This window comes from Anguilla anguilla, chromosome 15, assembly GCF_013347855.1.
Source record: "Anguilla anguilla isolate fAngAng1 chromosome 15, fAngAng1.pri, whole genome shotgun sequence".
NCBI lineage: Eukaryota > Metazoa > Chordata > Actinopteri > Anguilliformes > Anguillidae > Anguilla > Anguilla anguilla.
In genome coordinates, this window is record NC_049215.1 from 26,019,737 (window position 1) to 26,033,458 (window position 13,722).

Consider the following 13,722-nt stretch of genomic DNA (forward strand, 5'->3'; position numbering starts at 1 on the left):
TCAGTCTGACAGACAGCGTCTCTATGGGTCAGTCTGTCAGACAGCATCTCTAAGGGTCAGTCTGACAGACAGCGTCTCTATGGGTCGGTCTGTCAGAGAGCTTCTCGACTGTTCTCAGGTCAGTATGTTAGGCAGCTTGCGGTCTGTTCCCATTTCCCTGAATGCTTCTGTCACATGGCATCCCACGGCCCAATCAGATGCGTGAATGAGAATAGAGTCCTGAAAGGACGGTACTGGGAGACACTAAGCATGCACTATACCGGGAGAAATGAATGCAAAACCACATTAAAACACAAAGAGAAATGTACAGTAACCAGACAGGCCATCAGACCCAGAGGAGAGGGCCAGGTCTGGCACCTCAGCTCCAGGGTCCTGGATGCAGTCCTGAGAAAGCCCACTGATTGGTCCCACACATCCGTGCCCTGTCAGCAAGATTCCCTTGCCTCCCCTCCTCCTACACACGTCTGTTAAAACACACCTCCTTTACACTGTCTCTTTAAAATCAAATCACAGCCGCCAGCTTCTACACAATAAAAATGCTTTCTGACTCAACGCCGCTTTAATTAGTCTTTGGAACCGCACCACTCAGAACGGCTCTTGGAAAAGCTTTAGAGAATTCTTTTTTTCTTTTTTAAAAAGACCAATTCAACAAACGAATGTGCAGCAGCGATGATGTTTCTGGGTTGAGCAGAAAGGCACCTCGGAGAATTACACGCAAAAGCTGCAGAGAAATCAAAAAACAAACTTAGCGCAAAAAAGCCAACAGGAAGAGCAGTTCTATCCATTCTCTGATAACGACCGCTCGTCACCAACACGTTTCTGTTCGGCCCAGCTGATCCGGCAGGACACTGGACAACCGATGCCCCTGTCCAAGCGGACTCCTGCTGTGTACCACGTCACATCCTCCTCATTCACACACAGGTGTCCTACTCCAGTCCTGGATGTTGCAGTGTCTGCTGGTTTTTGGGGTGTTCTCAGCACCAGTGGTTCATTTAGGTCATTGATTGGCTAAACTCTGACACCCCTGGTATACTGACACAGCTGAGCTCTCAGAAAGCTTCACCCTTCACATGCACAGGCCAGGGGCCCTGCTGTCAAAAGCCCCTCAGCAGGGCTGCCCAACCCCGTTCCTGGACAGCTACTGTCCTGTAGGTTCATTTCAAACCTAATTTGGCACACCTGATTCTACTAATTAGCAGCTCATTGAGATCTCTAACCGTTGAATGAGGTGTGCTTTGTTAGAGTTGGAGTGACAGCCTACAGGACAGCTGATCTCCAGAAACATGGTTGGAAATCACTGTTATACAGAGACTAAAGCGACCTGCAGAAAACTACCTCTGGGAGAAATGCAGAGCAGCACATGGTACCCGCCCGTCATACCTGCACCAAACCAGAACCGCAGCAGGAGCGGGGAGCAAGAGGAGGCGCAGAGAGCAGAGGAGGAGCAAATAAAGGAAAAGGTGCCAAGAGGAGCAGCAGTGGAGGGAGGTAAAAGAGAGAGGAGGTGCAGAGAGCCGACAATGGAGGGGATAAGCAGAGAGGAGTAGCGAGGAGGTGCAGGGAGCATGGAGGAGCAGCAGAAAGCGGCTAGGGGAAGGCGCACTTACTGTAAAGAAGAGGTCCATGACCCTGGTGTCCAGCAGCGCCTCCCTCCAGGTCTCGGTGGGCTTGAGTGACACGTTGTGGGTGGACTCGAACATGGCGATGTAGTGCCGGCCTAGTGATCTCCCGGTCAAGGTCAACAGCACCAGCTCCATAGCGCACTCAAACAAGAGGGATCCTCTCTGTCTTATACTAATGCTCTCTGCCTGTGTGTGTGTGTGTGCAACACTCTCTCTCTTAGACTTCTGCTCTCTGTCTGTCTGTCTGTCTGTCACACTCTCCCTCCTTAGACTACTGCTCTCTGTCTGTCTGTCTGTCAGTCACACTCTCTCCTGCTACTCCTCTGTCTGTCTTTGTCTGGCTGCCCCACACGCACACTCTCCCATATGCTAGTCCTCACCCTCTAGCTGCCCCACACTCCCTCTCTCCCTTTCCACTCCTCCCTCTCCCCTTCCTTCATCTTACATCCCTCCCCCTCTCACCCCCTCTGTATTCCTCAGAATTAACTCGGCTCTGTTTTACTGATACAAGGACCATTTATTACAAAAAGGACGTGAAATAAAAAGTGCATCAACAGAACAGAGGCCAGGCCATTCTTGTATTATCGATATTTAGAATTCATTTTTATACTGTAAAGCTTGTAGTCAATACAGGAATTAGCATAAATTAATATGGGCTCCCTCTGATTTGAGAAAGCAATCTGGCAACATGAAAACGTGGCCTTAGGTCCCAAACATCTCCATAGGACTGAAAAGACCACAGGACAGCCACCGCTGCCAGGTTCAGAAAGCACTTTTCACTTCAGCCTGCACCTGGTCACAGTGGTAAAGCAAAGACTCTGGAAAGAAATCGTCTCCATTGTCAGGCTCAGACGCATTTACGGATGAAACAGCAGGAACGATGCCCGACCCACTAAAACCTCACAAAACATAAGCGGGGATTTCGGTTATATCGGTTTTCACAAGGCGCTCTCTGTGCCAGAAGGTTGTCAGTTCTGTCACCGACACATTCTAACCAACTGGAAAGACCATTTGAGCAAAGCACTTCCAACTGCAGAAATGTGTGCTGTAACACTAGAACCTATAGGGACATTACATGCTGTACAGAACTAATCCACCATATCCTTTAAAACTTCCCTATGAGCATTTATCCAGACACTTCCCACCCATTTCACCTTCTCAGCCTAACACAAAAGCCTCACAGACTCTAAAACACAGGTCTGTTTTTTCCCCCACACAGCATGTCTTGTAAGCAGTAGAGAAGCAGCAAGCCGTTTATTTCCTCTGCAAATGCAGAGGTTTTTACACGGTGAGGAGATCTGTGATACAGGAGGAATAAACACACCCCTCACGTATCCCCCTTTCTCTCCAGTTCTCTCTCTCTCTCTCTCTCCAGCTCTCTTCCAGATCTCTCTCTCTCTCTCCCCTTCTCCATGCTGGAACGCGCTGTGGAAAGGGGGGGAGGGGCTGGACTGCGCTCGCGTGTGCAGGGTTCAGTGTGCAGGAACAGGAGGTGTGAGCGCGGCAGGGGGGCAGGGAAGGGGAGGGGGGGGGCTCCCATGGGACTGTCAGATCAAAGCCTTCATCACCGGCATGGCCCCTACGCATTCCTCCAGACAGCACTCGCCTTGACCCACCCCCTCCCCCTCCCCCTCCCCAGAGACAGGTGCCAACTTTTTACAAGAGCAGTCTGGCGAGCGGCGAGTTGAACCCCCCCCCCCCCCCCCCCCCGCCCCAGTCGCCTCTGCTTTTACAGCCCTTTAAAATGAAACTGATCTTAAACCCTGAGGGAGAGAGCAGGAGACTGAGCCAACAGGAACTCTGGATGACCTCCACCAACCCTCCCCAAACACACGGGACGCCTCCCTAAAGCACAGTCTGGAGCTCACCAAGCCCCCAAGTACTGAGGAACAAGGAGAACACCACAAACCAGATCACTGCGCAGGACGGTGTACCACCATCGTCTTAACTTGCTACCCACAGACTTCTACAATAGATCAGCAGCCCTATTACAACCACCATACACTACATGTCCCAGAATGCATCTGTTCTGCAAGGGAACTCATCGGCATAATCAGTGTATCTTTATGAGTGACATGACAGAACTACATTCTATGAAACAGTGTGAAGAGCATTAGAACAGATTGCTCTCCGTAAAACATGCTGGCAGGATGCACTGGCCATTCTGACACAAGCATATAATACAGACAGATGAGACTGTGGTGCATGTGACACGCGTATAGTTACACACAGACAAAAGATGCATGTACATTATTACCTGCACAGTACACACAGGTGTATTATGTACATACGTGGTTTACTACTCTAGTTTATGATATAGATTGAAGTGTCTGGTGCACACAGATAGAATGGACTCTTTGAGGTAAACAAAAAATCCAGCATTGAGCTTTTACAGAATATGCGCATCACGTACGATACACAGAGGCGAAGCCAATATCTGAGCACAGCTGCAGAAGATACTGCGCAGATCACGGGCACACGAGGCGGCGACAGGCAGGCAAAGCCGTCCCGACAGTCTGTAGCACATCTACACCCATCCCAAACATCACAAACAAAACAGATCCGTTTACCTACTGCACACTGGCCGGACTGGAAAGACTCTGCTAACTGTCATGCTCATGTTATCACAGGCTGCTGTCTGGGTCAAACACAGAGCCGTCTGAGCTCACGGGTTTATGAGCGATAGAGGGAGGCTTATGTTTATGAGGTGTGTGTGTGTGTGTGTGTGTGTGTGTGTGTGTGTAAGCTGTAAGAAATATGACAGGATGCAGTATGAATGAACTTGAGAGTTTATCGGATAAAATAATGTTTATGGGGGGTAGTAAGCATGTATGTGTATGTGTGTGTGTATGCTCGTGTGTGTGTATGTGAGCGTGTGCTCATGCGCGTGTGTGTGCGTGCGTGTTCATATATGCGTATGTGTGTGTGTGTGTATACGCGCATCTGCTCACATGTGCGTGTGTGTGTGTATGTGTGTGTGTATACGTGCATGTGCTCATATGTGCGTGTGTGTGTGTGTATATATACTTGTGCGTGTGTGTGTATGTACGTGTGTGTGTGTGTATATGTGCATGTGCTCATATGTGCGTGTGTGTGTGTGTGTGTGTGTGTGTGTGTGTGTGCGCGCTCATAATAAAGGGTCCTCAGTGCACGGGGCTTGTTTGGGGGTTTATGGGTTTACCCAAGACGTCCTCACGGCGCAGAGAGACGGCGGCGAACATGTGAAACAGCATCTCCGGAATGTGTCGGCCGGCGCTGCAGCGTCTCCCGTTTCGAGGAGCACGCCGGGGTCCCGCGAGGGGACGGGGGCCCTCTGATCTGCCCCTGACCGCGGCGATGCCTGGCCCGGACGGGACGGGTGTGGAGAGACGCCCCGCACTGAAACAGGGGGAGCGTGGCCCTGGCAGATGACTGGCATGCCTTCCCTGAGCCCCGGAATGGATGAGACACTGCGCCTTTTATCAACCCCCCCGGGTTTTGGGGGGGTAACAGGCAGCAGCAGAAGTAGCCGCCAAGTGTCCCCCAGGCGCTCGACCGAGGATCAGCCCAAAAAGTGCCGACGGGGGGCACTCACGCCCCTCCCCGACCCACCGGCCTTCAAAGACCTCCCGCCTGTCCTGAAAGTCTCGCACCCGTGCCGCCCCCCCCCCCCCCCCCACTCCCCACAGACGGCCCGCCTGCCACGCCCGCACGTGCCGAGACGTCTGCCGAACAGGGTGCCCCGAGACGCCCCGCCAACTGGCCCCCAAACAGGAGCCCAAACAATCTCTGCTCAGACAACACCTTCTGTACCAGCCCCTAATACCAAACAAGCCTCACCCCCCCAATCTGACCTGCCCCAACAGCCCCTAATACCAAACAAACCTCACCCTCCCTCATCCTGACCTGCTCTACCAGCCCCTAATAACAAACAAACCTCAACCTCCCTCATCCTGACCTGCTCTACCAGCACCTTACACCAAACAAACCTCAACCTCCCTCATCCTGACCTGCTCTACCAGCCCCTAATAACAAACAAACCTCAACCTCCCTCATCCAGACCTGCTCTACCAGCACCTTACACCAAACAAACCTCAACCTCCCTCATCCTGACCTGCTCTACCAGCCCCTAATACCAAACAAACCTCAACCTCCCTCATCCTGACCTGCTCTACCAGCACCTTACACCAAACAAACCTCAACCTCACTCATCCTGACCTGCTCTACCAGCCCCTGATACCAAACACGCCTCAACCTATTCTATTGTCTGCTAGGTTTTCACCCCGACCCTTACAAAGCACACCTCATTCATAAGCTAAAGATCTCACTGAGCTGCTAATTGGTAGAATCAGGTGTGCCAAATTAGGGTTGAAATGAAAACCTACAGGATGGCAGATCAGCAGGAACAAGGTTGGGCAGCCCTGCTGAGATCAGAGGGCAGAGACACAGGCGGAGCGTAAAATGGGAGGAGCTGAAACACACAGGAAGGATATGATTGGGCGGCAGGAAGTTCCAGCTGAGCACCTGGTTGGCGAGGGCCAGGTAGCGCTGGAAGACGGAGGACATCTGGGCGCTGAGGTTCTCCCGGCGGCTGAACTCCTGCAGCACCTCCATGGTCAGCACGAAGATCTGCCGGAGGGCCTCCTCCTGGAAGAGCCGCTTGCAGCTGCCGTGGAACTCCATGCTCAGCCCGATGTTGCTGGTCTTACTGGAGCTGGAGAACTCGCTCAGCAGGGCCGTCAGGATGGAGCAGGCCAGCGTCTGCTGCAGGGGCCAAACACACGTCAGGGGTCAGGGGCCAAACTCACACAGGCCAGGGGCCAAACACATGGGGGTCAGGGGCCAAATGCACACAGGGGCCAGGGGCCAAACACAAACAGGCTAGGGGCCAAAAACACACAGACAAAAACTACTGCTTTGCAATGACCATTTCATGTCTCCAGACCTGAACTCCATTAAAATGAGTGGTTTGCAGAGTGAATTCAAAGGAGGAAGTCCAAATCAGAGGATCTGAAAGATCCTGGAAGACTCAGTACAGAGGAACAGCCAAAGCCCCTCCAAAATATGATACACTACACTAGACAACTCAGTAGTGTCATCAGCAAGCGGGAGGATACACAAAGTACAGAAAACAAAGGAGTGAATATTTTACTATTTTTTGGAAAAACATTTATAATTTCTGATGTGTTATTTTACTTGATTCCACTGAATAATTGGAAGAATATTTTCCACATGGGGGAGAAACAAAGTATAGCTCAGTACACGCATCACTCATTTTAGTCTTTTTAAAAATCTTCATCAATAATTTTGGTGGGCACTATATATATATATGTGTGTGTGTATATATCTGCATTTCTCATCTGTGAGAAGTTGACATCATATCGGATTTCAGGTTAATATTTACTGAGACAGTTCAAGTACGCCTAGACGAATGGGCTTCATACTAGTACAGTCAGTCGTGTTTCGATTGGTCTTGAGTGGTTTTAAATTGCTTGTCTTGACTGTTTTTGTGCCTCTGGTGGGGAGGGAGGTGAGGGAGCGGATGTGATGTGTGTCTGTAAAGTCTTACACTTGGACCCCGTGACAACAGTTAATGGGGGTTTGAGTAAAGACTGGATGAATGAATGAATGATTGAATGAATAAATAAATAAATGAATGAATGAATGAATGAATGAATGAATGAATGAATGAATGAATGAAGACTAAGTGTACAGTAGCGCTATTCTAACATCCCGACTCTACTCTTGGCTCTTGTCCCTTGACACACACCCCGCTGTGTGCATCTAGCTCAGTAACAGCCTGCACCCCCTGGTCGCCCCAAACATGGCAATGTCAGCCGGAGGTCAGAGTGGCTTGCGCCTGCTCCCTGGGGGGGGGGTTGGGGTTCAAAGGTCCACCCGCCACACACCGTCTGTGTGGGGCCAACGAGGACTGGCGGGGTGTGTGTGTGCGTATGTGTATGTGTGTATGTATGCATGTGTGTGTGTGTGTGTATGTGCACATACGTAGGTGTGTGTGTGAGTGTGTGTCAGGGGGGTGGGGGTTTCTGATTTAGGGAGAAGGGTGCAATGCAGCCCCCCATCTCGAGAGGCAAATATGTACACTACTGCTCCACATACCACAGATTAAAGGGAGCAGGAGCGTTGGCTATTAATAACCCCCCCCCCCCCCATCGCCCCCACCCAACAGCTGAAGACAAGGCCTCACCTCGCCCCCCCATCCCCCACAGCCCCAGCACTGTTCTTCACCCCAGGCTGACCGTGCTGCTGCTCCGCTCACACCCTACAAGGCCAGCCGTGGGGCCAGGGCAGAACAGGCCCCGATCCGTCTCCATTCACACGGCTCTGAGCAGGGCCGCCACAGCAGCTGCCTGCACAGGCAGCACACACAGGACACACAGGCAGGCATCTCCATTCAGTCCACCCGAGCCCCGCAGCAGCGCTACGGCTAGCGTTAGCGTCGCAGGAAACACCGCGAGCCATTGTCAGCACACAACCCACATACAAATTTATACAGCATTCCACAAGGCATCCACACACAGAAACTGCATCTACAAACCTACTACTGAACAGCCCAAACCCTAAACCAATCAAGTGCTTCACAAGGACTGAGAGCATAGCACGTTCAGGACACAGATTCTTAACACATTCAGGACACAGATTCTTAGCACACTGAGGACACAGACACAACACTGTGTCACACAGTTTGGGGCTGAGGAACCCTGCAGTCCTCAACTCAGCTTCAGCCATTCAGCCCCCTGCAGAACCAACTAGCCTATAAAGTCCGGAAGCTTCTGGAAAAAGCCTAAGATTCTGCACACGGCAACTGGCCGTCGGAGGAGGCCTAACAGGCGCGGACTGGACACGTGGCTCTGCCACAGAATGCAACGTGGCCGCCAAACTTCATAAATCAAAAGTACAGCTCAGATCTCTGAAGCACGGCACACACACATCCTGTACCATTACGATTTACAGCACCTGGCTTTCACTCACACACACACACACACACACACACACACACACACACACACACGCGTTCACTTTTCAATGTTTTTGCCGCACGACATAAAACCTTTAACATTTGCGTATAATACATAAAAATACTCTGTGCATCACATGTGCCCCCTGAATTGGTTCTTGCAGCTTTATGTACATCTGTTTTTTCAGACTAACAGTCTATATTAAATTACAGGAGAGTAAACAAGTAAAGGCCATATTGTTTCTTTAATAATACTGGCAAACTGATCACACTCCCAAGTGAAGCTCATCTTATATCAGGAACATTAATCACAGAAGGCTGACCGAGCGCCAGTATTAGTCTAGTCACTCTAATCCCCATAATCATTGAGAAACAACACTGTAATGGACTGGTGATGATAAATTTGATTTATTGCAGCCCTGGGGTTATTTTGATCTGAGAGAGTAGATCATTTACACATGTACAGTCTCAAAAGGGACTAGCGCCATCTACTGGAGGAGAATTAGAAATAATATAGGTCTCACATCATAAACAGTCATAAAGATATAATTGGTTGATTTATATTAACTTTCATGAAACTGGAACATATTTTACGCCATAATATTACACTGAAGCAAACAAATGTTCCCATTTTATAACTTATAGCAAATATGGTTTTAATACAGTGCGTAATCACAAATAAGGTTATTCAGAGCTACACTGAGTTAGAAAGCTGGTGTGTTCATCCCACATTCAGTCCCAGTTCAATCCAGCTTAAAGGACCCATTAGCTGTACACAGATAAGCAAACGGCAACCAAACAACAAGTGCAGCACCGTTCCAAAATAGCTCCGTCTGACTTAAAATGGAAACATTTTTACTGCAGCATGTCAGACTGAGCCAACATAGCACAGTACAAATTTAGTTACTATTCAAATTAATTCATCGTTTGTGAAGTAAAAGAATGACACCGTGCTGCGGTTACACAGCACGTGCGCATTACAATAAGCTGCGTGCGGTGATAGGGCGCCATCGTGTGTTACCGTGGTGTATTACGTGACTTTTACAGCCAAGCCGTGTTACAGCAGGACTGCTGCGATGCAGTGTCAGTGTTACAGCTGCACACCGCATGCCTGTACGTTACAGTGAGCTGCGTCAGGGTGAGGCACAATGTGACCGAGTCTCTCACCACTGTCGGGTTGCCACTGCTGATGAGCTGGCTGACTTCGTGAAAGATGCTCTTGCAGTCGATGGACTTGTCCAGGGAGCCACGCTTCACAATAACTGCCACTGCCAGGAGGATCTGCTCACGAACATACTTCTGCAGACTGGAGGGAGAGGGAGAGAAAGAGAGAGTGAACGTGAAAGTGAGAATGAGTGAGGGAGAGAGAGAGTGTCAGAGTCAGAGAGAGAGAGAGAGAGACAGGGAGAGAGAGAGAGAGAGAGTGACAGAGAGAGAGAGAGAGAGAGACAGGGGGAGAGAGGGAGGCAGGAGGAGAGAGAGAGAGAGAGAGAGAGAGAGAGAGAGAGGAGCCATGAGTAAGAAGCATGGGGGCGTTTTCTAAATTCTTAAGATGAAAAAAACGAAAGCCATTAGACGTGTAAAATACTGAGGCACACACATCTCTGGAGAGTGGGACTCAACTGGACCGTTGAGCCATAGAATGTTCCGCACGCACACACACACACGCAAACAAACACACACACACAAAAACAAACACACACACACACACACACACACACACAGACACACGCGCACAAACGCAAACACACACACACACACACACACACGCAAACAAACACACACACGCACGCACACACACACACACACACACGCACAAACGCAAACACACACACGCACAGGCAGGACTCACTTGGGCCTCTGTAAGACGTAGGTGAGCAGGAATGTGCGCAGAGACTCGATGCTGCTCTTCTCCAGCAGGACCCACTCACGCACCACCGCCTCCATGACGGCCGTGGCTGCCTGGAACAGCACGTAGTCCACCTTACTGGTCTCTGTGGAGAGGGGAGAAACACACACGCCCACAAACACACACATACATAAACACATAAATACATACACACACACACACACACAAACATACACACACACACCCACATTCACATGCACACAAACATACAGAAGTGTGCACAGACATACATACAAATACACACACACACATGCAGAGAGAGATGTGCACTATGATACAGACACACATTAACCTAATTTTACATAAATCCTCCTATTGAATAAGAGTATAAATGCTGTGTAAAGAGTAATCTGAGGCCATGAATGAAGCTGGAAGAGCTCGGGTTAATAAGCAGGGGGGAGCTGGGGGTTATGGAGCAGGGAGAGCTGAGGGTGATGGACCTGGGGAGCTTGGGGTTATGGACCTGGGGAGCTTGGGGTTATGGAGCTGGGGGAGCTGGGGGTTATGGAGCAGGGGGAGCTGGGGGTTATGGAGCAGGGAGAGCAGGGGGTTATGGAGCAGGGGGAGCTGGGGGTTATGGAGCAGGGGGAGCTGGGGGTTATGGAGCTGGGGGAGCAAGGGGTTATGGAGCAGGGGGAGCTGGGGGTTATGGAGCAGGGGGAGCTGGGGGTGATGCAGCAGGGGGAGCAGGGGGTTATGGAGCAGGGGGAGCTTGGGGTTATGGAGCTGGGGGAGCTGGGGGTTATGGAGCTGGGGGAGCTGGGGGTTATGGAGCAGGGGGAGCTGGGGGTTATGGAGCAAGGGGAGCAGGGGGTTATGGAGCAGGGGGGGCTGGGGGTTATGGAGCAGGGGAACTGGGGGTTATGGAGCTGGGGGAGCTTGGGGTTATGGAGCTGGGGGAGCTGGGGGTTATGGAGCAGGGGGAGCTGGGGGTGATGCAGCAGGGGGAGCTGGGGGTTATGGAGCTGGGGGAGCTGGGGGTTATGGAGCAGGGGGAGCTGGGGGTTATGGAGCAGGGGGAGCTGGGGGTTATGGAGCAGGGGGAGCTGGGGGTTATGGAGCAGGGAGAGCAGGGGGTTATGGAGCAGGGGGAGCTGGGGGTTATGGAGCAGGGAGAGCAGGGGGTTATGGAGCAGGGAGAGCTGGGGGTTATGGAGCAGGGGGAGCTGGGGGTTATGGAGCTGGGGGAGCTGGGGGTTATGGAGCAGGGGGAGCTGGGGGTTATGGAGCAGGGGGAGCTGGGGGTTATGGAGCAGGGGGAGCTGGGGGTGATGCAGCAGGGAGAGCTGGGGGTTATGGAGCAGGGGGAGCTGGGGGTTATGGAGCAGGGGGAGCTGGGGGTTATGGAGCAGGGAGAGCTGGGGGTTATGGAGCAGGGGGAGCTGGGGGTTATGGAGCAGGGGGAGCTGGGGGTTATGGAGCAGGGGGAGCTGGGGGTTATGGAGCAGGGGGAGCTGGGGGTGATGCAGCAGGGGGAGCTGGGGGTTATGGAGCAGGGGGGGCTGGGGGTTATGGAGCAGGGGGAGCTGGGGGTAATGCAGCGGGGGGCGCTGGGGGTTATGGGGTTATCTCAGGCATAAAGGCAGAGCAGGGGCTCCCTTACCCAGGATGTGCTTGCATACGGCAAAGGGTGATTTGGACTTCCTGAAGGACAGAAATATGTGCTCCGCATGCTGCCTCTGCTCCGTGCTGACCATGGATGGCGGGGCCTGAGGAGTAAAACATCATAACCAAACAAACATCAGACACAAAACACACACCATAACCAAACAAACATCAGACACAAAACACACACCATAACCAAACAAACATCAGATACAAGACACACACCATAACCAAACAAACATCAGACACAAAACACACACCATAACCAAACAAACATCAGACACAAAACACACACCATAACCAAACAAACATCAGATACAAGACACACACCATAACCAAACAAACATCAGACACAAAACACACACCATAACCAAACAAACATCAGACACAAAACACACATCATAACCAAACAAACATCAGACACAAAACACACACCATAACCAAACAAACATCAGATACAAGACACAAGCTATAACAAGACACAAGCTATAACCAAACAAACAGACACAGAACACACACCATAACCAAACAAACAGACACAGAACACACACCATAACCAAACAAACAGACACAGAACACACACCATAACCAAACAAAACATCAGACACAAGACACATGCTATAACCAAACCGACACAAAACACAGTCTATAACCCAAAGACACAAAAGACACTCTATAAGCAAAACAACAAATGCAAAACACACTCTATAACAAAAAGAGAAACACAGTACTGCATACAAAATTTGACACTGCACAATAAAAGCATTAGAAAACTCCACACTGCACAATAAAAACAGTTAGAAACAACTCCACAATGCACAATAAAAGCCATTAGACACAACTCCACACTGCACAATAAAAGCCATTAGACACAACTCCACACTGCACAATAAAAGCCATTAGACACAACTCCACACTGCACAATAAAAGCCATTAGACACAACTCCACACTGCACAATAAAAGCCATTAGACACAACATCACACGGCACACAGAAACCACTGACGCAGGGCAAAGCAGATCCTCATAGATCACCATCAAAAGGTTGGACATTTGTTTAAAGTTAATCTATAAGCAAGTATAATTTAGTCCTCCAACAGAGAACAAAACTGTGAAAACAGGACTGGTCAAAACACCTGAGAACAGCACAGCCATGTTGCCTCCCAAATTCAACTAATTATGGGGCAGTACACCAGCACCTGCAACTGCGTAGAGACACTGTGGAAATACAAGGCCAAAATAACTGTTTCACTGTATGCACAAAAGCAAACAAGGAGGAGTAGAACACTTTCACTAGTACAACTGACAACCTGCATAGGTGCTCTAGTGATTTTGTAGCCCTCTCCTCGCATTGCTATTAGAATACGGAAAGAATAGCCCCTAGAGACAACCAGGTAAATGGAAACACATTAACCACCCATTAGACAGGTCCTACGGGGACAAATGAGGCACTCAATTTTAAGAGCTCAGTAGGAGCCCCCTTCTGTCAGAAATACAGCACTGCACTCACATTCCGAATGAGAATACACTTCCAGAACACGGTGTGGAGAGAAACAGAGGAGCTCAGATGAGCAGAACACTGAACACAGGAATGTTCCATTTCTCCACTCCCCACAACCAGGGCTAAAT

At 50.4% G+C, this 13,722-nt stretch overlaps 1 protein-coding gene across 1 annotated transcript in view; it reads right to left on the reverse strand.

The window, feature by feature from the left end:
- The window catches only part of xpo4 (exportin 4), a 32,112-nt gene that overhangs the window by 15,169 nt on the left and 3,221 nt on the right, over window positions 1-13,722 (reverse strand). The window contains exons 2-6 of the mRNA XM_035394602.1: window positions 12,093-12,198; window positions 10,433-10,574; window positions 9,748-9,886; window positions 6,095-6,365; window positions 1,608-1,720 (exon numbers count right to left, since the gene is read on the reverse strand). Of these exons, the coding sequence (XP_035250493.1) occupies window positions 1,608-1,720; window positions 6,095-6,365; window positions 9,748-9,886; window positions 10,433-10,574; window positions 12,093-12,198 (771 nt within the window). The remainder of the gene's footprint in view (window positions 1-1,607; window positions 1,721-6,094; window positions 6,366-9,747; window positions 9,887-10,432; window positions 10,575-12,092; window positions 12,199-13,722) is intronic.